A 24,985-nucleotide genomic window follows, 5' to 3' on the forward strand; every position below is an offset into this window, starting at 1 on the left:
TTTGAAGTATATGAAAACTGTAAAATTCTATTTAAAAAATTTTTTACAGAAATTAAAATGCAAAAATAAAAGAACATGGAAAACTTCAATTCTAAATATAGCCAAAAAATAATAATATATAAAAAACAAAAGAACTAAAAAAAATACTATATGAATAAAACAAAAAACAAATGATATGAAAAAACTCAACATTACTTTGTGTACATTGGCATGTGAGGATTTCACGCAAACTAAAGCTGAACAAAAATAAAAATTTTTGCCAAACATATTCATAGTTTACAAATCCTTCCTAAAATTAGTTGAAAATTGTAACAAATTCATTATAAAACATAAAAAATTGATTTAAATATAAACATAACGATAAAAACAATAAAAGATAATTAAATGAAATAATAAATAATTAAAATTGATATAAATATTAATGAATGATAGAACTTACAGGCAACACTTTTAAGACTTAGTAAATAATTTGATGCAATCGAATTTCTGACTGGAGCTCCAGATGATGATGATGAAGATTTTTGTCTTGACCTTTCTTTTTCTTGCTGATCTGTAATTTTTTAAATTTATTCAACGTCAAAATAAAAAAAAACTTTTTACTTAAAAACTGTAAAATTATTTTGTGAAAACAACTTAATGTATCCAAAAGTTGCAAAATTGTTACGTGATTTAACTAACTTGAAATTTCATTCACAGATTTGCTGCTTGTTGGTTTCAGCAACTTTAACCTACTCTTTTTGAATTTACCATTTCTTTTTTTGAGTGCAGGTTTGGAGATCATCTGCTGAAGAATCATAATGTTCATTTCTCGTTCCAACAACTCTACTTCCTTTTCTGCTAACTTATCTTCTCGCTGTTTCAGGAAATCTTCATGGATCTTCTGTTGCAGAGCTGCTCGGTTCAGTTCATCCTCTCTGGATCGTAGTTCCTGAGTGGTAAAAGTAGTTCCAGTTGAAACAATTACTTATTTTAAGTATCATTTAAGAAACATACTTCTTTTGTTAATATATTTATGAAGTATTAAGCTGATGTATAAACAAAATTTATTCCTTAAAAGATATTTTCTACGCTATTGCAAGACACAAGTTAAAATTTGAAGCATAAGAATGTTACTAGTTCTTTTGATTTGAGTTCTTCAAACATGGTTTCGATTTCTTGCTTCCAATCATTTTGCAGTGAATGGAATGATTCATGTGGCGTTCTAACAAATGATGACAAAGAAAGTTCATCCAACATGCACAAAACCTCACTGAACGATGGCCTCTCATGTGCTACTGGCTCCCAACACTCTAAGTTTTTCAGTCAATTCAATTTTTAAAAAACAAGTAATTTTCTTTTTTCTCAAAAAACTAAGGTTTGAACGTTATAAAAACATCAAAATATGAAACAAAAAAAAACAAATTAAAAAATCCATGATTGATTGATTGATTGATTGATAAAGTATTGGTTCAAACTTTCAAGCAAGGCTTTAAATAATGATGGGCAAGTGGAAGGAATAGGCAGGGTGAGTTTGTTGACAGCCACCCCATAGGCCACAGCCAGCGAATCAATACCTTTGTAAGGGGTCTCCCCGGTCAACAACTCCCAAACTACAACACCATAACTGTTTCCATGAAAATAAATCTAAACTTAAGCCAACAATATATATTTTAAAAGCCAATTGATTGTCAATATGAAAGAGCTTAGCAATAAAAAAATCAGTAAAAATATAATGTAATATTAACCTCCAGACATCACTGTATTTAGAGAAGGAAGAATTTTTTATGACCTCAGGAGCCATCCATGCATAAGTGCCGGCTGCACTGGAACTTGTGATGTGGTGAATCTCACGAGCTAATCCAAAATCTGTAATCTTCATTTTGTTGTCACGTGCTTCAACACCATCAAACTTCTCCAGCAGCAAAACTGAAAAATATTTGTTTCAACATAGGTAACACTTTTTCATAGTACAATTAGATCCAATTTTCAGTGGTGGCGCATGAACAAATAGAAAAAAAAATGAACATATCAATGTTTCAAAACTAGTGGTTAGGCTCAATCGCATCAAGATAACATGTCAATGAAAATAAAGAAGATTTTAAATTAGATTTTAAAAAATCATAACTAAATTGAAACAAATGAAATATTCTGACTGTTGTTAGACTTGAGATCTCTGTGTATCAAAGGTATGGGAGCATCCTCGTGCAAATATTTCATACCCCTTGCAATCTGGAGTGCCCACTCTACCACCACATCTGGACTCAAACGTTTCCCAGCAAGGGCTCGATTCAAAGGACCACCCCTAGCGTATTCCATCACCAGACACACGTTTGGCGGTTGAAGACAAACTCCTTTCAGTGAAATGATGTTCTCGTGATCGAGCAGCCACAGCAACTTGGCTTCTTGTCTGACATTATCAATGATGTGATCAACCTGCTGGTTACTTTCATTGCATGAAACCTTTACAGCTACCTCAGCATCACACCACAACCCTCTGTAAACCTGTTGTATTATAAAGTATGGCAACCATTAACACTAATTTCAAGCAATAATAATTCAGAATAAATTGTAACAACCTTTCCAAAGCCTCCAATGCCAATGACTTCTTCTAGCTGAAGGCTGGCAAAATTTATTTCAAACAGCTTGCTTTCGTTGCCTTCTGGTTTTGCATCATTGACAAAACTCTGTTAAAATTTTGAAAACAACTTTTTAATCATATTAATTCGAAAAAATGAGGAAAAATATTTTACCCGTGGAAAAATTAACAACTTTTTGTTTTAAATAATTTATTTTTTATAATGCAGCTCTGTCAAATGCAGAGCTACCTACATTTCATTCTATATGTTGTTGTTAAACTTTCGAGCCACAAAGACTGTACTGCCCACACCACACGATGCACATACACGTTATGCATGAACGCGCAAGACCGCACCATACGCATGTGTGAAGGTTTTTGAATTTCGGACAGACAGTATTTGAATCTACCATGCCATCAAGTAATAGCAGCTCGAGACATGACATTCCTACCGACTGGGTTAACATGGTCACCAGCTCTACAATAATGCAGCTATAGCATGTGCAGAAACCAAAAAAAGTAGAACTCAAATAAACATTGTAATGTAGAAAGAACACCAACCTGATTAGCAACATAGGCACTTGGGAAAATACCAATTTTGTTATTAAACTCTCCAGTCCACCAGCCATCATCTCCTGATATGCGAGCATCTCTTGACAAGACCTGGATCTGATCACCCTTCCTGAACGACAGTTCATCTTCTCTGATGGCCTCATAATCAAAAATGGCGGTCCACGATGTCGTGCAACCTTCATTTGATGCATTGCTTTTCCCTGATAAATCCGACCTTGTTTAAAGAAAGTGAAAATTCTAATAACTGCGTAATGAAAATATAATCTAATCTAAATCAGTGCTTCTGAAAGTGGTTGTCCACGGACCAATAGCTCACGGCGGACCAGTAGCTGCCGGTCGGCGGCGAGGTTTCAAAATTTAATGAGAAAATTCATAGCTTGGACAACAACGCAATTGAGAAAGTCATTATTATTACTAGTAGATGAGTTTAAAGGTACGCAAGCTTACGAATGCATATGCATGCAGTTATGCACGACTATAATTAATATTGAAGGTGTAATAAAGTTAATTGTTATAATCGTTTAAGCATAATTTTAATTGACGGTAATCTTAAGAGTAGTTTTGTGAAACAACGAATTTGCATTACGTTTGAAGTCCATGAACCTACTTGGCACTAGCGCTGGAGACAGCAGATATTCCACTGACAGACAACTTTTCCAGTCGGTTATTCATTATGGAAACGCAATTGTTAATTTCTGTGTGTTGTTCTCTTTGATAGGATCAGCATTTCTTTTCATCTGTCTCGCTTGCTGTTGGGCAGAAAAAACAAATTTTGGAAAATGAATGTAATTTCTTTTATTTAACATTGGCATTGCCGTAATATAAACATTTAAACGCGATTATGTTTTTAAATTCAATTAATTGGAATAATAAACAATCGACTTATTATTATATAATTTTAAAACAGTTTGATTTTAATAAAGACCATGCAAATGATGAAGAAAAACGTCAATAAGGAGTCAATGATCAGTTGAACAAAAACTGGATCATAATAAATTTTTACCTTGATTTTAAATAATATCAATATATTCTTATTTAAAAAATCACTGAATGATGTGAAGATAGCATGATACCCAAATAAGAAACAGCACGAATGAACAATAGCAGCGAATACAAACAATTCTTATAAATGGCAATATGAATGAAAATCAACTCATCAATAAAGCTTCGTTTTCACATTTGGAGTTCACACACACAGACATGTGCATGTAAAACGTAAATTTTATATTTTAATGTGAATTATTTTTACAATTTTTAGTATGCAAATCTCACCACATCAATTATTTAATTAATTCAATTTAATTAATACATCCAGAGTTAATTAAAAGTACTATTAAATTTTATTCAAGCAAAACTTTTTAATTTTCAAAATGTGATGAACTGATAACTCCACGTTTTTGAAATTGTAAGTAAATGAAATAGACTTCAAAATTCTCAAATACAATGGTAATTACATAAAATATGAACAATTATCAGTGAATTGATATTATGTAACAATGATATCATGCATCAATCTGATAGATTCACATTTGAAACAATGCTAAATGAGCTCAAAAAAAATTTAAGAAAACCAGTATAACAATTCTTATAATCAAATATAACACATGTGTGTATATGTGTGTATATTTATATATATATACAAATTGTATGTATGTATGTATATATATATATATATATATATATATATAGAGAGAGAGAGAGAGAGAAAGAGATGTCAATGTACTGTTGTAGAATTTATATATACATGAAAGACATGCATTTAAGAGCTTGCCTCAGCAGCAATTATGCTTGGGTGCCTCGCTTCACCACGCCTCTTCACAGAAGCGTATATAACTATATATACAATAACTCTATCACATTTTTTTCAAATTTCATCTAAAAAATTAAACATTTAAGAAAATAACCATCAAACTTTATTTCAATGAAAATAAGTTGAATTAAGAAATAATGTAAAAAAAATTAACCATTAGCAACGAAAATCATTCTGTTGTTTATGGTCTCAATATTTTAAAGAACATTCAAGTTCTATGTGAGCGATTATAAGGACAACATTTTTATATTTAATTCCGCCGGTTTTATCCTGGTTTTTTCGTCATGGAAGGAGATAATGTAAATTTTTGTCGTTTGTTGATTAGTAATTTATTTTTATTTATTAAGTAAAACCAAAAGTGACTGACAGTAGTTACGATTGTGTTGTGCTATTGTTTTCATTGATTTGTATTTGCATTTGTTTTTTTTTACTTTTTCAGTTTTAATTAAAATTAAAAACTTTTTCAGTTTTAATTAAAATTAAATTTTGTCGTGCATTAATAAATAAAATTTAATAAAAATGACAAATCAAATATTTTATTCATATATTTTTTTTTATGTCATGTTATTATTATTTATTTGACCTTTTAAAATAATTACAAATACATCACAAACAACAACAAATCACCTAAAGAAGATGAGCTAAAAATAAAAACCTTCCACAGCGATAAAAAGTATAGTTAATTAAATATTTTTATGAAATAATTAATAATATTAAGTTCATAGTTGTGAGTTAATTAGTATCAGGGTCAGGGAACATTTGTTAACTTTAGGAGACGAGTAACAAATCCTGTTCACAAACATAGGTCTTCAATAATAATTAAAAATAAAATATATTAAAGAAGCTCTGGAACAATAAAGCAAAAATTTTCAGCTGTAGAGTTGTCATTGGGTGAAACACACTAGAAGGTGAAATAATATGCGTAGAAACAACTAATAACTTCAAAGCACACTTGCCAAAAATAGGAGGCAAACGTTAAGTTTTGTGCCTAATGCAGATAATTATGCATTCATTAGACAAAAATAAGTTTGTTTGTAAACACAACCAGGGATATATATGGTTAGAGTTGAGCTAGTTTTTAAAATTTTAAACATTAAATTAACTTTTTTTTACAATTATAGCATCATCCGTAATTAACTACATTGAGCATGAAACAATGTTTGCCAACTAGGATCTTGAAATCTCAGTGGTCCTGTCACAGACTCAGTCTTCTTGGATCACTATAAAAATCTTTATTACGTTACGTTATGTTACGTTATGTTGTCTTATGTTAATTGTTATGTTTGTTATCATTAAGCCTCAAACGAACCTATTGTTTCAGCTATAAAATTAGCCATTTTTCATAATAAACTACGTAATAATTTTTGTTAATAATAATAATAAATGTGGTCTTTTTAATCATTAAGCCTCAAACGAACCTATTGTTTCAGCTATAAAATTAGCCATTTTTCATAATAAATTACATAATAATTTTTGTTAATAATAATAATAAATGTGGTCTTTTTATCAGTTATAAAATCACACACAAAGCATCTTCAGCATTATGGCTAACATGTAGATTGCATTGGCCCGCTGTCAATCAATCAATCAATTAGTTTATAAAGCGCTATTTCTGCATTGTTCAACAGCGCTCTCTAATGAATTTTGCAAACAGATGGGTCTTGAGATCCGCTCTGAATTTCATAAGTGATGGAGAAGTAGTCAGAAAAGTAGGTAGAGAGTTCCAGAGAAAAGGGCCAGTAAAAACAAATGCAAATTTAGCATAAGAGTGTTTAACACGAGTTAAGAAGAAGTGAGAATAAGAAATTGAGGCTTAATAATAACAAACATAACAATTAACAAGAACAAGAAATCCGGGCACAATTGCATACTGGGATTGTACATACTGCATGCCTGTTATTTATTTTTTAGTAGATAGTAAGAGTTTGTACTGTTATTTCAAAGGATAATAATTATTATCATAAAGCACACTTATGTCTATTTTGGGGAATGGTTTGAAACTTTGTTCTTCATTTACTTTGTGTACCTAAAAAAAAATAAATCATATTGTTGTCATCATCAATCATACCGTATAAAAAACATATTGTTGTAACCCTTGACTCTTGTAACTACCAACACCGATGTTATAATATTCAACTTTATTTTGTTTTTCCCTGAGAGGAATGGTATTAAAAATTAAGCTAACAACTTAGCTTACTTAACTAACAACTTGGATGCCTTCATTTCACTTCTATCAAAATTTCTACAATATTTCATTTTAATGTATTCATTATGTTATGTGTTTGGGGGAGAAAATGCTTTCCTTTATTTGTTTCCATTGTTTTGGTTATCTAGTTTGTATGGTAAGCGAAGTTGCATGGTATTATAAACTTTTATATATGGGATAGATATAATATGTAAAACTATATGAGAAAAGAATCAATTGTAATTAATCGATAAAGTTTCACAGCATAAATGAATTTGCACCTAGTTCATAATGACAAGAGTAAATTGTTTAGTATTTCAGTGAATACAATATATTCTATGTATCTCATACATTTGATATTTTCCAAATTTTATTCATAAAAATTTAAAAAAATGTTTCCTTGTTTAACTCTGTACAGGGCACATCAAGTAATTTGGACAAATGGTCAAGATGTACATTTTATGACTCTTTGTGTTACACTAACGGTTTGTAAAAATAAAATTCTCATATCATTTGTTCTCATATCATTTCATTACGTCCTACCTCAGGTAACCGGGTCTCTGGACACAAAACGAAGATTGATTGATTGATTGATATCATTTGTTTCATTATTTTGTTTTTTTTAATATTCTTGAAGGTAATGTTTAATCTAAGTGGGTGGATTTCATTTAAAAGTTCACATTCACAAAAAAAATAAATTTTTTATAATTAGTTTGATTGACGTATGTGCTTTATGAAAGCAATTGCAAATCTTTCAACACTTTATTTCAATTGAACTGCAGATCTGGGCTTACTTGTTGCTGCCTCAAGCCTCACACACAGGTATTGGACTGGCAAGTTGATTTACATTGAAAACTACAGTTTTGATGATGGCAGAATTGATGGTCGCCACTGGCAGGTGTCCACTGATTCAAGCATCACTAATATTTCTTACCTGACACAATCTGATCGCGTGCTCACTGCTCATGATTCAGGTTTCTTATAGTTTTTGGTTCTACTCTGATTTATTGGTTTACTTGTCAAAACGATTTTACAAGTCAGAACGATCTAGAAAGTTTTTTTCTACAATTGTATAAACTTTTTTCATTCTTACCTTATATTAAGGAAAGTAAAATTTTTAATTTCTAATATTTAGGGTTTTTATTCTTTCATATTTTGTTAAATATGAAAGAATTTTTTTTTTTTTTAAGAAATAATTTTATTATTTTATTTATGTTTTTTTCACACAAAATCAATGATACTGTCTTCTGCGATCAGAAGATAGTATCATTTGCTAGTTGTTTGTTTCTATATCATATTTTTTCTGTTAGATTTCTTTTATATGTGTTTTCTTAATCTCTGTTTCTCTTTACTTTTCAATGATACTTTTCAGAATTTTTTTTTTCAGATTTTTCAGATTAACAACAAATAACAACAACAACAAAATAATAATAATAATAAAAAGGCTCTTGATAATGATGACGGTACATACAGTGACGTCATCATACAGCTTCACCGTCGTCTTGATGCAAGCCTCCAAGTGGAGAGCTCATGCCTGGAAAGATTCGAAGATTCGTCCTGGGTATGACATAAAACTGCATCCACGCTGCCTTGCGTGATTTTGAGTGAAAGGCTAGGCCCACTGCTTATAACTGGTGGTTGTCGTCAGGATGGGTGTCCGGATGTAAAAACTTTTCCCCAAATTATTCCTATGCCATCACAAAGAAAAACAACGGCCCCTAGTCCCCAGCAGGCCTTAAGTGGTCAAGGGGTGCCAAGAATCCCTGGGAAGTATGCAATAGTGGAGGGATGTTGCAGAAAAATTCAGAATGGCCCCTCTATGGTGCTTAGACTTGGAAAGCTCAATGTTGGATCACTGACTGGCCGCAGCATGGAAATCGCAGAAATGCTCCAGCGTAGAAGGATTGACATCTGCTGCTTTCAGGAAACCCGATGGAAATCGAATGGTGTCTGTCATGTCAACTCAGACAAAGAAAAATATAAACTATTCTGGAATGGTCAAAAGACGGCCAAAAATGGTGTTGGAATTTTTGTCAGAGAACCGCTAGCCCAAGAGGTACTGGATATTACAAGGATTAATTCACGTCTTATGTGGATCAAGCTTCGCATAGAAAAGCAAACAATGATTATTTTTTCTGTATATGCACCACAGACAGGCGAATCAGAAGAGATGAAAAATGACTTCTGGGCTGCATTCTCTGACACCATCTCAACAATACCAAAATCTGAAACAATCCTGATTGGAGGCGATCTCAATGGCCACGTTGGAGAGAAAACAGATGGTTTTGACAACGTACATGTCGGTTTTGGCTATGGAAAACGGAATGAAGATGGCAACCGCATCCTTGAGTTTGCTGAAAGTCACGTCTCATAACATACAAAAGTGGACCATCAGCCACGCAAATTGATTTCATCGCTGTCAAGCAACAACACCGAAGGCTATTCAAAAACGTCAAAGTTATACCTGGCGAATCATGTGTCGCCCAACATAGACTTCTTGTGGCAGACCTGGTTGTCGAACTGTCAAAACATAAGTCTAAACAAATGCCTCGGAGAATCAAAACGTGGAAGCTGAAAAGCAATATTCATCGAGAAAAATTTCAACAGATCGTCGCAACACAGACCACCAATCGCAAGCCAATACAGATTGGAGTACATACAAAACCGTTTTGATGAACGCTGCAACTACAGTTTGTGGGAAAACTGGTACAAAACGTCAGCATGAACGTGACACTTGGTGGTGGAATGACAGTGTACAAAATGCAATAGCTGTAAAGAAAGTTGCATACAAGCAATGGCAAAAATCAAAGTCTGTTGATGACCATAAAATTTTCCGTGAGAAGAACAACTATGCAAGACGTCAAGTTGCACTGGCTCAGACAGATCAGTGCAGAGAGTGGCTCACTAAAAGCAAAGGTGAACAAATGAAACCTCTGTATCATATAGCAAAACAAGCAAAGCGTACGAAAAAAGACATAGTTGGTGCCTCATGTATAAAAAATGACAAAAATGAGATGGTTCTTGAACGAGATGAAATCAAGCTACAGTGGAGAGAATACTTCAACGAAACAAATCCAATCAATGTTGACTTTGACACTTCACCCATCGAAGGTCCGATTCCAGACATCACTGTAGAGGAGCTTACAGAAGCTCTGAAAGCTATGAAGGATGGAAAGGCAGCAGGGCCCTCTGGACTCACAAATGACATTATCAAAGCATCTGGTACTTCAGGTATCCAAACGTTACTACAACTTTGTCGTGAAATCTGGAGAAATTGCTCAATGCCGACTGAATGGAACTATAGCATGACAGTCCCGCTATACAAAGGCAAAGGTGATCCATTGAACTGTTCATCATATCGGGATATGTCTGTTAGAACACTCCCTGAAAATTTTCGAGAAAATCATTGAGAGAAGATTAACGTCGTGCATCACAATCGGAAATTATCAATTTAGTTTTCTAGCGGGGAAAACAACAATTGATGCAATTCACATCCTTCGGCAACTGCAAGAGAAGTACCTCGCAAAGCATCAACAACTATCACACATTTTTGTAGACCTTGAAAAAGCATTTGATCGAGTTCCCCGTGAAGCAATCAGGTGGAGTCTACGTCGACAACTCATTCCAGAATATCTTGTTCGACTTTTGATGGAAATGTATACGAATACTAAGACTCTTGTCAGCACAACGGTTAAAAACACAGATGCATTTGACATCGGCGTTGGAGTTCACCAAGGCTCGATTCTCAGTCCACGGTTATTTATAACTGTGGTGGAAGAAATCACAAAACCGATACGCACTGGTGACATTTTGAATCTAGTATATGCTGATGATATCGTTTTAACAGCCACTTCTGAGCAGAATGCAGCACAGATGTTTGAAGATTGGAACACCAGACTCGCCGATCATGGATTCAAAGTCAACATCAGCAAAACCAAAGCAATGAACACTGGTGAACCCATCCAATCCACAGCTACTGGACGATGGCCCTGTTCAGTTTGTAAAGCTGGTGTAGGTAACAATTCAATCAAGTGTCAGCAGTGTAACCAGTGGTGTCACAAACGTTGTTCAAAAATAATTGGTTCTTTATCTAAAGTGTCCAATTTCGTTTGTCCTGCTTGCATCAATTCACAACAACAAATTCGAAATAGCACTGTTTTTGAAGCCATTAAAATAGAGAAAGTCACATCGTTTCAATATCTAGGAGATGTTCTGGATTGTACATTGAACAGCTGAAGCTGCCGTTCGAGCACGCATACGTGCAGCCTGGCATAAATGGCATCTCCTTGCCTCTATATTGATGCGGCGTGACATCCCACTACCACTACGATCAAGACTTTATAAATCTGTGATACGTCCGGTGTTGTTATATGGTGCAGAAACATGGCCAATGACAACCAAATCAGGGATTCTTGTGTTTGGTTGAAAAATTACAAAATTATTTATTAAAATTTAATGGGATTTCACCAAGAAAAATAGTGTTCATAAAAATAATTTTTTCATGGTTATTTTTATTAAATAACTACAGCTTTTTATACATTAAAATATTTTTAAATATCAAATAAACTGTAAATTCTGTTTTTAACTACATTAGGCTCAGTGGCAGATCTAGACTACTTTGACATGTAGCCAAAAATTTGAGAATGTTTAAATTTTTACAGGGGGGGGGGGGAATTTTATGGGGAGTGTGAATGACGACCTTTTTCCCGCTTATCATGTTCGAATTTTGGTCGATTTATCACATAAAAGGTCTTTTTTCTGACTTATTAAACAATTGCTCACAACGGGGGTTAGCGCCTCCCCGACCTCCCCTTTAGATCCGCCATTGAATAAGCTGTTATGGTATCATATTTCTGTCATTTTTGCTTTTGCTGATATGTGCGTGTGTTTGCCCGTGTGTGCGTGCGCGCGCGCGCGTGTGTGTATGTTTGCTGCTTGAATGCCTACTTATTTTTCGTAAGAAAGATGCAAAAATACATTGAAATGAATTATTTTTTCACTAACTTACATTTTTTTATTTTCACTATTATTCTACTTTATTGTTTATAATCAAATAAGTTCAGTTATTAGTAAATGAAGAAAAATAATATACATATTCTATACTTTTGAGTGTCGCCAGTGTTGAGGTCATTGTAGTATTATCTTGGATGAATTCCATTATTGTACATTTCCAGTCTGTCTATGTTGTAGGTTTTTAATGTTGATACCATTGCACTTTCTACATAAAATTCAGTTACTATGGGATTTTATTTAAGTTCAGCTACCAACGTTGTTAACATGTTGCAATGATAAATCATGGCGACGACAGTTAACAGCTTTTCCAAACAATTAAATTTTGATTTTTGAAGCATTCTTAAAATGAATATAGTTCAATTTTTGCCACCCGATAGTTAAATAAAGTAAAGTTTTTTCATTTTATTGTAATAAGTTTTAAAATTAAAACTATTGTGTTCATGTTTAATTTATATTTTTTGTAGGCTCCATATCTATGTGGCAACTTGTGGAAAGTAAATGTTCACTAAATCTCTTACTATCTGACGATGCACATGATGACATTGTTTCATCAATAGATAATTCTCTCAAACAAACACAATTTGTTACTGGAAGTCATGATTGCACGTTAGTAATTTTTCCATTAATTTGTATAACTTGTTTATTTCCAACTTGATCAGTTTTTCAGAATTTTTCCGTTTTGCTGTTGATAAGTGTGATATATTATTATTTGTAACGTTTTCTCCAAAATAAACCCACAGCATAAAAGTTTGGAATGCGGATGAATGCCTGCCAATAGCCACACACACAGGTTTTCCATTTTTCTCATATCCCCTTTTTTTTAGAATCAACTTAGTAAAAAGTATGTTTTGAATTTAGGTCATATTGATGCTGTCAGCTGCCTGTCTTTCAGTCTCGTTAACAATGATGTCTTTCTCTCGGGGTCATTGGTTTGTACCATCTCAACTTTGGTTTATCATTGCCCACTATCTTTTGACTTAATTTAATTTTTGATAAATTCATTCTTTTTAAAAAATTTGTTTTAGTATTCTTTATTATTTGGTATTTTTGTTGTTTATCAACATATAGGACAAAAGAGTATTTTTATGGGATTTGAGAAACACTAAACCTGCTTCAACCGTTTGTGAGTATTGAATAGTTTCTACCTTTGGTTGTGACTGCTTAAATAGGTTTTTATGATTTCATTGTTTTGCTTGTGGTAACCGTTTCCATGGCATGTTTAATTCACACGCAAGAACTACAAACAAAAGAACGATATTATGGTGAAGACTAGAGTAGTGGGTGCAGATCATATGGGCAAACAATGATATGTTATTGCTAAGTCAAAATTTCGATTTTATTTTTATTTTTTGATTTTAGATTTTGTTTCTCGTTCTAATTTGTTTCCTTTTTCCTTATGTGTTTTAGTATATCAAGTCTAATTTTCATCACGAAATTTATTGGACTAAAAAGTTTATAAACCTAATAAAAATTGAACATGGTTATAAAATTTTTCAGACACATTGCCTATAGTTACTCCAACATCACTGACTTGGGTGCCTGGCAGAGAACACCAATTCATCATTGGTACAGAGGCTGGTGAAGTTTTAATCATGGACACGAGGTCCACATCGAGTCCTCTCAGAGTCATTGATGTTCACACGAGAGCCATATCTAAACTTGCTTTTCAAAGCTCAAAGTTAGCGTTTTTTCATTCATCATCGCCACCGTTTAATGGCACACTTTACTACCGAGCTAACGATATTATGTGAAGGACAAGAGAAATTAGCGTGGATGAAACGTGCAAATGGTTATGATTGCTGACGGGATTACATGTCCAGTGAACTTTTAGAAATTTTTTCCAAATACTCAATCTTTCTTAAATATAATGTTTACCCCATACTAAGACATTAAGGCCATGCATTTGCCAATTTACAACCTATTTTGACTCAGTACATCACTCAAACACTTATTTCCTGACCCTTTTCAAACATCATCATTGCTAAACACATCTACCAAAGTCGAATTATTTGATCATCTGCATTTCAGTTACTCAAAGTCTTTTAAAATTATTCATTGAGAATTTCTTCTTCCACTCATCCTCAGACCTCATGATTACAATGCTCGCCCTAAGTTACATTTATCCCTTGTATCCAAGTTACATTTGTTCCTTATATCCAAGTTACATTTGTCTCTTGTATATATCTACCGGTATCCATGTTGCTCACATCAAATGCCTTGATGGGCTAAATATATTCTGCACCTTGCCAATTTTGGCCGTTCACGTCATAACGCCTTTTCCGACCGAAACATTCCACAGAGTGTTCATTCATTGTGATTTGTTTACATTTATTATGAACGTATTATTTAATTAAACTGTAGGCACTAATTAGTTATGGTGGCGATGATTAAGTTTTATTCAGTTTTGATTATTTTATCTATGTCGTAACTGTTTTCCATTGATGTTTAAAAACGAAAGTCAGATGAATAATATTTCTGTAAAACGACCATCAAAAAATTGAAAACAATTTCAGGTTGATGTTAGCAACGTCATCTCATGATGCTACCGTGGCTCTGTCTTTGTACAGCCCAACAGATAACGAATTGAAGACTATGTTAGTTCATCTCTAATATTTTGGCAGATATCCGTGTATTCGTTTGTATCAAGTTTCATCCACTTGTGTATATACTTATTATTTATGTTTTTATTTATTTATTCATTCATACAATTCTCTCTCTTTTTCCCGAGATTTCATTAACAAACACACAGTACATACACGTTAAAACAACACATCACATACACAGCATGTGGTAGGCGAGGATCTCTTTTGCAATCAAACCTGGTCACTGCAACAGCAATGTCAGGCACTTTATCGTTACACCATCCACCCAATACATATATATATATATATATATATATATATATATATATATATATATATATATATATACATAAATTGTATGTGTGCGCGTGTTCATGTGTGTGTATGTGTTGAAAGGATGTACTCTAAGATTGGCTTTGATAATTTTAAACAACGTAGGTACAAAGATTCATCCCATAAGGATTGTGTTCGAGGTTTGGCGTGGAAGCCACACAATGATCAGGTGGTTTCATGTTCCTGGGACGGCACCTTGAAGTGCCACGAAGCAGCACAAAATAGGATGGAAGTCCTATGAATTGGAAATTTAATATTTTATTATACATACTGTTTCGTTTTGCCATTCAAACTATGTTTTGGCTGTCCTGTTTTTTCAAACTTTGTTATGTTCACTTATTGGTTTAATAACGCAGTTCAATAAATTCCGAGACAAGGTCTTCTGTGTGTTCCCCTCTTGGCCAGAAATCAAGTGTAGCGTTCGCGTCATTCGTTTGTATGTGGCTATTAAATGTTGATCGCCGATGAAGTCGGCAAACGTTAAACGGTTCACGTTAAACGTTCACGGTAAACGTTAAATTCGGTTCTTGGGTGTTTGTGATCATTGATATTCGTAACACCGCACCCTAGCATAGATGTGCATATTTTTCAATCAAGGTCGATTTTATCATTTTCTTTTAAGTATCTTTGGTTTATTTACTTTTACTGCGATTTCGATAATAACTTTCTGATCTGCTTTTGATTGTGTAGATATTCTGAAATAAATTTTTGAATTGTTCAACTGGGAAACTTTTTTAAATGTTCAAAAATAAATTTTTGTTTCAAATATTAAAACAATTGTTTTAAAGTCAAATAAGCCTGCTGACTAGTTTTTTTGTTGTCTTCTATTATATTTTTTCTATTTTTGACTTTGCCAAATTAAATTTGCAATATTTTTGTAATAGCCTAAGAAGAGAAGCAAAGGATTTCTGGAATGAAGCAAGACAAAACCCTATAACTAAAACAATAAACAACAAACTACATTTTAAAACAAGCATACATACAGTTAGAAATAAAAGATATAGTCTACCTTTACAACATTACTTTATTTATTTAGTCAGTGTTAGTCGTAACTTTTTTTAATAACTACAAACTACATTAATTAAGGATTAAAAGCTAATTGTTGATGTAGTTGTTAATGACATTAACGATTAACATTACAAACAAATGGTTTCATTTATAAAATAAAAAAAACAACAGAACTAAAAAAGATTTTTTAAACATAAACTAAAAATTTAAATCATTATTAATGTTTGTATATGACTTAGTAATTTAATTTATTTATTATTCTTTCACTGGTAAGTAATGTTGTTTGTAAGTAATATATATTACATATGTAATAAAGAAAATGAAAATATTGTTTAGTTTAGTAGCTAGCTGCTAGATTAGTAAATTGTTGAATTTTTATTTATAAATGATTAATAATTCAAAATGTTTGTGATTCTGTTTAAATTTAATTAAATTTAAAAATTGCAGCTAAATAGTCTGGATAGATGAAATAATTCATTAGATAAACATGCCGATAGTGATAGACAGATAGATAGAGCCATTGCATCACAGATAGTCATCATGTTATGTTATATTATAATTATATTATATTATTTTATTGATTATTACTTTAGCAGACAGTATCATCATTATCATTATTATTATTATTGTTGTTGTTTGTTGCTGTTGTTGTTGTTGCTGGTTCATTTATAGTTTTATTATTATTATTATTATTATTATTATTATTATTATTGATTCATCCATAGTTTTATTGTTATTATTGTTATTGTTATATATTATCAAATTAATATTATTGCAATACAAGGATGGATGATTAATCCATTAAATATAATTATGTGTGTTTGCAAGTGTTTGTTCTGTAGTGTTAGATTTTGCTATGAAATTGGAATAATCTATTCTTTGTTAATTTTAATTTTAAAATTTAAATATATACTGTTATTTGAAAATACCTATTGAATGACTGACTGAATGACCGACTGACTGATTGATCGATTGAAAAATTATCAGCTGTTAATCTCAAAATTTTTTTAAATAAATGTCGTATTTTTGAATTGAAGACTTTACAAATCAGTTATTATTTATCAATTCTAAATTAAGCAAATTTAAAAGCCCAAAAAATTAAAGAGAAATGTTTGCATGGGCTTCACATTAATTAGTTAAGGAAAACAATTCACTGGTGGATAGGGTTGGATAATAAAACAAAGTCAATCTTTTTCAAGATTACTAACTTTTATTCTTTATTAATGTTTACATTTTTCAGATCTATCAATGATGTTAATAATCTCACAATGAACAACAACAACAAAACGACGACCGACATAACGAATGACTCGAACTACAAGAAGTACACCTCAGCCATTGACAGCGCACTGAGATCATTTGAAAACACAAGTGAATGGGCTGATTTGATTGCGGCATTGGGGAAACTCAACAAAGTAGGATCTATAATGTTATTAGTGACTAAAAATAATTATCATTTTTTAATGTATATTCTTTTCTTTCATTCTTTACAATGCGGTTCTGTCAAACACAGAGCAGATTACACGTTATTCTACACTCTTAAATAAACCAATGTGTCATAAAGGCTGTACACTATTCCCAAAACTCGATGGATATACACGTGAATTATGCACATGCAAGCATGCATCATACAATCATATGATGGTCTTCGAGTTTCGATCAGGCAGTATTTCAAACCATGCCATCGCATAATAGCAGTGCGAAACATGACCCTCCAACTGGCTGAGCAAACTCCTCTGTGACCACTTTGTTATTCATTGACGAAAGTGTTAATGGCTCATTTCAGTTCAGTTGTATATTTTGCTTTTTCTGTCTGTTGATATTTCTTACGTCAAAAGTTCTTTTTGTTTGTCTGCTTCTGTTTTCTGTTTGTTTGAATCATTTCACATTAGCTCGCAATTCATTGGTTTAGTTTGAATAAAAACAAGTGATTGATGCAAGTCTTCTGACCAATGAGATAGATAGATAGATATCTGTGATCTGGTTATGTGTTTCTTATCTTACTCACATGTTTAAAATCACTTCTAGCTTATGACTATTTGTCGCTACTTGTTCATAACTTGAGCCATTCAACCAAAATAATAACAAGACTAGAGGTGTAGAAAGTGAAAAAAAAATTAAAAAATTTGTAAAAAAAATTTTTCTATTTTAATTTATTAACCGAATGCTTGAATCTGATATTGCGTAAGTCAAGTTAATGAAAATCAATGACACTCAAATCTGCCAGTAACTGCATGGATCCATAGAAATTTAATAATTATTGTTTATACAGTCTCAATGGAATGTTTATCTGGCTTTTAATTAGCTCCTGTTTGTTTGTATATCTGTGCCTACATCTTAAAAGAAATGAAAAGTTCATTTAGAAATGCGATTAACTGGGATTAATTCATATTTTCTCTTTTGTTTTCAAGCTGGCTTACTTGATTAGATGATTGCACTGTCTGAATATTTATTTATATTATTAATGTTTTTGAGTTTAAATAACAAATTTTTGAAATATACCCATTAATTTTATGTTCTAAAAAGTTCAGAATCATTATACAAAAAATACTCAGGTGTTGAATTCCTACAGCAAGTATACAAAAATTCCTCGAAAAGTGCTGATAGGCAAGCGCTTGGCTCAATGTCTTCATCCCTCCCTACCGAACGGAGTGCATTTGAAGGCCCTCGAGACGTACAACATCATCTTCAGGTGCATCGGACCGCACGAACTCTCACTCGACATCTTCATCTATAGCTGTGGACTCTTTCCACTCTTGAGTTATGCAGCGATCAACGTCCGACCCGTCTTACTCAGTATTTATGAAAATCATTTTGTGCCTCTCAACTCTTCCATACGACCTGCCATGACGGGATTGCTAATGGGATTATTGCCTGGTTTCGAAAATGCTTCAGAGTATTTTGAGAGGTAGTCATTTGATTAAGTCTACATTAGCTGTTTGTTGAGGTGATTGTAAGAGTTCTACTTGTTTATGCTCCTAGTTTCTTAGTGTTTTATTTTTTTCACTCTGCATGTAGTGAGTAATTTATATCGAAATAGAATTGATAATGATAAATATCGCAAAAACAAAATACATGCTTCATTTCCCGCTCGTAATAGAATGCAGCAGCTGTTGGAATCATTCAGCGAATGCGTGGATAAGAGCCACTTCTACACGTGCATGTGGGAGTGCATCAACTGCAACTCAGCTGTCAGGTGTGCTGGCCTCAACTTCATCATCATGCACTTTGACAAGAAGCAGTCAATGGAAGATCAGATATACCTCATGGGTACCAACATATGCCTGCTGGTTGGTCTCTTCTTTTTTTCATGTTTCGTTCATTATTTGGTCACTAGGTGATTCTTTATTATGAAAATTATGCCACATCACAACTTTGATTTTTTAGAAATGTCTATTATCTAATCTATTTTAAGGGCAAGAAGCTGAATTATATAAGTACTTCTATACTTTTTAGCTTTATATTGTGTGATTGTATGCACAATTAAACAGTAAATACGATTGTATATATATATTAATGTATATAATCATGATTGTATCTATGGCTGTATGTGTGATAGTGTTTGATTGTATGTATGAGTTTATGTATGATTGCACGTGTGGCTGTATGTGTGATTGTATGTATGATTTGATTGTATGTATGATTGTTTGTACGGTTGTATGTATGGATGCATGTATGTATGTGTAGTGCCCAAGGATTTTTACGACATTACAATTTGGTCTTATTCAGTAATTTTTCTGGATCACACTTTTCAACCTCTTCGAATTCTCTAATCGTTGACTCTGTAGACAATGTGCTGTTGTGTGCTTGTTTTCTAATATGCCAATATACCTGCCACGTCACTCTTTTCAAGTTATTTATTGACTGCGTTGACTTGCAATTGGGACTTTTTACTCCGTCAATTTTTTTTCAAACGTCTTAATTATTTAAACTTTAGTTATCATGATTTTTTGTTTCGAGTACAAAGTTGAAGTTTGTTTACTCACAAATCCTAACTAATTTTCCCCTGTCTCATTGTGATTTCTTATCAAGAGCTGATGGATACAAAAAATTTTGTTGTCTGTAAATCTTTTACATGTTACAACATCTTTACACTTTTGATTGTTAGTGATAAGGGCTGCTTCACTTGTACATGGCAATCAATTTATTGTTCAGAGTTAAATATTTTATTACCCTTCAGTTATAGGTTAGATGGATTGATAGATAGGTAGGTAGGTAGGTAGGTATGTAGGTAGGTAGGTAGGTAGGTAGGTAGGTAGGTAGGTAGGTAGGTAGGTAGGTAGGTAGGTAGGTAGGTAGGTAGGTAGTAGGTAGGTAGGTAGATAGATAGATAGATAGATAGATAGATAGATAGATAGATAGATAGATAGATAGATAGATAGATAGATAGATAGATAGATAGATAGATAGATAGATCGATCGATAGATAGATAGATAGATAGATAGATAGATAGATAGATAGATAGATAGATAGATAGATAAATAGAGAGGAGAGAGAGAGAGATTTGAATGAAATGATGTTTGTGTGAATTAAGTTTGTTTTGGGTGTGCAGTCATTTTGAGTTTGTATGCTGATGGAAGAAGTTATATTTCCATCTTTCTACATACCTTCCCTGAAATAGCTCCATTTCTCTTTGGTTATCATAACTTTTTCATAGCGTCAGTGTTGTTGATGATGAAGTAAGTGTTGATCATAATGTTGTTGTTGATCATGATGATGATGATGATGATGATGATGATGATGATGGTGGTGGTGGTGGTGGTGGTGGTGGTGAGTTAGGTGTTTATGATGATGATGATGATGATGTAGATGTCTATGCTGCTGATGATGAAGATGTGGCAGTAATGATAAGGATGACGGTCTTGGTAATGCAAATGTTGGGAAAACCATTTCCTAAACTAATTTATTTTGTAAAGAATGTCTCTGCCTATAATTGCAGTATTTTACGCAACTGTAATCAGCATTGTAATTACATTTACCTCCTAGTAACCAATCCCTTTTTTAATTATAAATAAATAGATCAATTAGTTTTTATATTCTTTTACACACTTTCGTTTAATTAAACCTACTAACGAACATTTTTCCATCAAAAAATGATGATGATAGTATATTAATGTTATGTTATTTAAGTAGCTTAGGCCTTTATACGCAACTCAAAAATTGATTTGTTATTTCTCCACCTTGAAATTTCAGTTGCTAATTCGACAGCATCATCTCTAATTTGCCACTTGCCATGGTTCACAACAGTTGTTAAGCAGTTTAAGTATATTTAATCTGGTTGTGATGATTAAGGGTCTCGTGGCCGAGTGGTTAACGTGTCCGTCTACTACTCCCATGACCCGGGTTTGAATCCTGCCGTTTCTGCAGATTCATCCGGGTAGCCGACCCTCGGCCAACCCAGCCGTCTATCCTTCCGAGGTCGGTAAATGGGGAGACGACGTAAGTTGTCGCATGTTGGCCGGCGAGATGGCTCAGTAGTTCAAATGCGCGCTGATTCGAACATCTCATTGGCTATCATACACTCAGCGTATATGATGCAGTTGACAGCAAGTAATGGCAACCTACTGTCCACAATCTTAGCCAAGAAAAACCAACGACAGCTACTACAAAGTGTTAGAAGTTGATGGTGGCCAATGTCCTGAAAAGGATAAGGCACAAAAAAAAATGTGAAGATTTAAATTTTGTTGACTGCTTATCAAACAATTAAACAATTATAAAATCAATCTTTCTTAAACTTTTCATGTAAAACCTTCCAACGTAAATTTTATTTTTTGAAAAATTTCTGCTATATGTCGTTAATTTGGAATGTAACACCAATTTGTGAGGTTAGCAATAGAAGAAAGACGTTGGTCAAATGAAGTGATGTTTATCTAGGAAGGTTGAGGAGCTGTAAGGATTGTAAGAAAGAATTATGAAAAATGTAAGAATTATGAAGATTGGGATAATTATTTTTTTTTACAATTCTTTCTTCAATATTAACCAGCAAACACATACTGTATGTAGATACATGTGAAAGAAGGCATCAGACCCACACGTGATAGGTGTGGGTCTCTTTGCAATTTAGTCCAGGCACCTTATTGTTACATCATTAGTTTTTGCTACCACATGAACATCTGACACAGCGCATCTCATGTAAGCTTTTTTGAGAAGATGGGCTTTTGTCATTTGTTTGCATTGGTACAGTGAATAACACTGTCCTAGCTTGAAAGGCAGCCCACTCCATACACTAGGAGCAGCATGGCGGAGATCACGACCTGTGAGGTGAGAATGAACAACTGTTAAGGTTTTGCGGTCTATGTAGGTGGATTGCAAAGAAATTCATAGCTCTGAAGATAGTTTGTAAAAAAAATTAAAACCCTGAGCAATTATTTTAAGAAAAGAATCCAGCAAACTAAATTTTATTTCGGTTAGAAAGTTGAAAAAATTTGCAAACATTTTTGGAGGTGCAAGCTGTACAGGGATATTTCGTTTAAGTGGGATGGTGATGGATGATGAATGATGAGGCTGACGACGACGACGACGGTATGGTGCTGATGAATTTATCTTATCTGCTATTCATTATAAAAGTTAATTTGTAACGTTAACTTGTTAGTTGAAATGATTTGTTATTAATTAACAAACAATTAATTAGGTTAATTACAACTAACTAATTAATGACTTTTCATTAATTTATTTGTATGATTGATGATGCAGGTTCAGGCATTATGCCTCTCTCTGGAGGACAGTGCTTACCTGGTGCAACGATGTGTCCTCGATCTTCTCATCTCGTGCTTTCCCATCCACAAATGCCAACTACCTCGTTCAGATATCTTGAACGTCCTAACACATGCTGTTACTATCCTGTTGCGACGAGATATGTCCCTGAACAGACGTCTTAATGCCTGGCTTCTTGGCACTGATTTAAATGGCGTACCCGTGCCGTTCATCATTCCGCAGCACTTGCAGCAGTCTCTCCAACAACAGCAGCAATCTCAGCTCGACGCTTCTTCCAACAATCCAGCAAAGCATTCCACTAACCAGCTTCAAAACGTCGATGTAAATTATTTCAACATTTTCACAAAAGATCTCTTGATACTGGCCATCAAATCGATATTGAACTCTGACAAAGATTTCAGCAGCAGTTCCAAGCAGAATGTATTGCTATCACTGAAGACAATGATCAGTCTACTGGACAGACCTGAAATCGTCAGCACCATTTTAAACGATTTGTTGTTGGATGTCCTGCGAACGTTGTACAGAGAATGCCACACAAACCTGCAGGAGAACGTGAGAACCTTGGTCAAAAGCAAGGTAAGCTTCACAACCTCATTGGCAGATGAATCACTCATTAGAAAAATTAAGTTAGAAGAGAAACAGGCAGCTGTTGAGATTTACAAGACTGCCAACATATTGTTCACTAAATTTGATCCCAGCTATATTTGGAATTTTATAGCCAAGTTATTTGGTGAAGCTTGTAAGCAATCCATTAAGTTATCATCACCAGAAGGGCATTCATCCACCTCATCATCACCACCAAGTGCACCGTATGGAAACATTATAACAATTAGAGAATTTGTTGACATTGTAACTTTCCTGCTTGATAAATTGTCATTGGTATGTCACATTCATTTTTCTCCATTTTTTTCATAATAAAGATTATTTCCTAAATTAAATAATAGTTTTTTCAAAGATGGATATGTTTGTTTGGATTTATTGTTTATTTTCTGTTCATTGATTTAATATGGCTTAATAATTCGTGAAGTTGAGTGTTTATGAATTCATAAAAATGGCAGCATGCATGTACATTTGCATGAGAACATGTGCATCACACGCTGCTGCTGAGATGTTGGGACTAATTAATTAGCTATTGATTGTTTATTGATTAACTTGGCTGTGCGTTTTTATGTGCACCACTGAATTTTTTGGTTTCTAGTTTGAATTATTATAATAAATTTGTTATCTAATTTTTAATGCAACACCAACAGGAGACCTACTTTGAAATGAACACACAACACTTCCCCAACATGCTCATCCACATTGTGCAAACCCTGCAAGAAAACTACAAGCAGCTCTCAAACGATGAACTCGTCTCTTCTTTGAAACTCTGCTCTAACATTATAACTCGAATCATTTCGTACTGCCATTCCATTTCCATGGACTACGTGCGAAACAGAACTGGAGGACATAAAAGGGGCAAGCAGTTTCGTGAGGTTGGAGCTTCCAATTGCACCACGGCAAACGTTGCAGACGATAAAGCCGCTGCCGAAACGGTGAATGATGTGAATGCTGGTGAAGTGGATGAGCACAATGATCTTGACGATGAGCATGATTTCGAGATGGTTGGCGAGATTGTCAACAAGCAGTTCTTGAACAACAACGCCGATAACAATGATGATAACGATGATGTAACTGTCTCTAACGATAGTAATGAAATAAATGAATCCACAAGGAACTGTGGCAATGATCATCAGTCTGCCACAAAAATTATAAAAGATGTTAATTGCAGGTTTCTGTACCAGGCTGGATACGTCAATAGAAATAGCTCCTTATTCACTTTCATAGACAAGTTTTTGATCTTCTTCGAAGCAGTGGTTGAGAATAGAATTGTTTCATCGAGCAACCTCACGAACCTCACGATTGATTATTTGTTCACTCATTCAAACAAAACGGCGTCATGGAAAGATTATCATAGCAAAATATCAAAAGTTATATCGACGAAGAAGATCAACTTTAAAAGCAAGGCAGAACACGAAACGTTACTGAATCACTTGTGTCTCCTGCTCTCCAAATCACTATCCCTCTCCACCTACAATGCCTCGTTCAACGATATTGGTATGCTACTGCTCATGGATATCAAATTAAATGATTATATTTTTATTTTTTATATTTCATTTTATTGATTGATTTAAACATCTTATAATTTCCAACATTTTATTATTTATTATTT

The 24,985-nt window shown here is 33.4% G+C and overlaps 5 protein-coding genes across 5 annotated transcripts; 3 read left to right on the forward strand and 2 right to left on the reverse strand.

Annotated features, from left to right (window-relative positions):
* Positions 1-673: 673 nt before the first annotated feature.
* Positions 674-2,603, reverse strand: HELRODRAFT_66475 (hypothetical protein; the record flags this gene model as incomplete). The annotated part of the gene is made up of 6 exons (XM_009024180.1): positions 674-928; positions 1,114-1,289; positions 1,455-1,603; positions 1,725-1,905; positions 2,133-2,481; positions 2,553-2,603. Coding segments are annotated over 6 exons (1,161 nt in total), but the record flags the coding sequence as incomplete, so codon positions are not given.
* Positions 2,604-3,121: 518 nt separating this feature from the next.
* HELRODRAFT_153784 (hypothetical protein) lies at positions 3,122-3,283 on the reverse strand (the record flags this gene model as incomplete). The annotated part of the gene is made up of 1 exon (XM_009024791.1): positions 3,122-3,283. A coding segment is annotated over one exon (162 nt), but the record flags the coding sequence as incomplete, so codon positions are not given.
* Positions 3,284-8,941: 5,658 nt separating this feature from the next.
* Positions 8,942-9,795, forward strand: HELRODRAFT_67414 (hypothetical protein; the record flags this gene model as incomplete). Its single annotated transcript, XM_009024318.1, has 2 exons — positions 8,942-9,482; positions 9,581-9,795. The coding sequence occupies 2 exons, from the start codon at positions 8,942-8,944 to the stop codon at positions 9,793-9,795; spliced, it is 756 nt and encodes a 251-aa protein (XP_009022566.1).
* Positions 9,796-17,326: 7,531 nt separating this feature from the next.
* On the forward strand, positions 17,327-21,537 carry HELRODRAFT_162645 (hypothetical protein; the record flags this gene model as incomplete). Its single annotated transcript, XM_009024792.1, has 4 exons — positions 17,327-17,473; positions 18,614-18,966; positions 19,159-19,348; positions 21,427-21,537. The coding sequence occupies 4 exons, from the start codon at positions 17,327-17,329 to the stop codon at positions 21,535-21,537; spliced, it is 801 nt and encodes a 266-aa protein (XP_009023040.1).
* A 759-nt stretch (positions 21,538-22,296) lies between these two features.
* Positions 22,297-24,938, forward strand: HELRODRAFT_162646 (hypothetical protein; the record flags this gene model as incomplete). The annotated part of the gene is made up of 3 exons (XM_009024793.1): positions 22,297-22,320; positions 22,753-23,652; positions 24,024-24,938. The coding sequence occupies 3 exons, from the start codon at positions 22,297-22,299 to the stop codon at positions 24,936-24,938; spliced, it is 1,839 nt and encodes a 612-aa protein (XP_009023041.1).
* Between the last annotated feature and the right edge of the window lie 47 nt (positions 24,939-24,985).

The sequence above is a fragment of the Helobdella robusta genome, assembly GCF_000326865.2.
Source record: "Helobdella robusta unplaced genomic scaffold HELROscaffold_4, whole genome shotgun sequence".
In the NCBI taxonomy this organism is placed as follows: Eukaryota; Metazoa; Annelida; class Clitellata; order Rhynchobdellida; family Glossiphoniidae; genus Helobdella; species Helobdella robusta.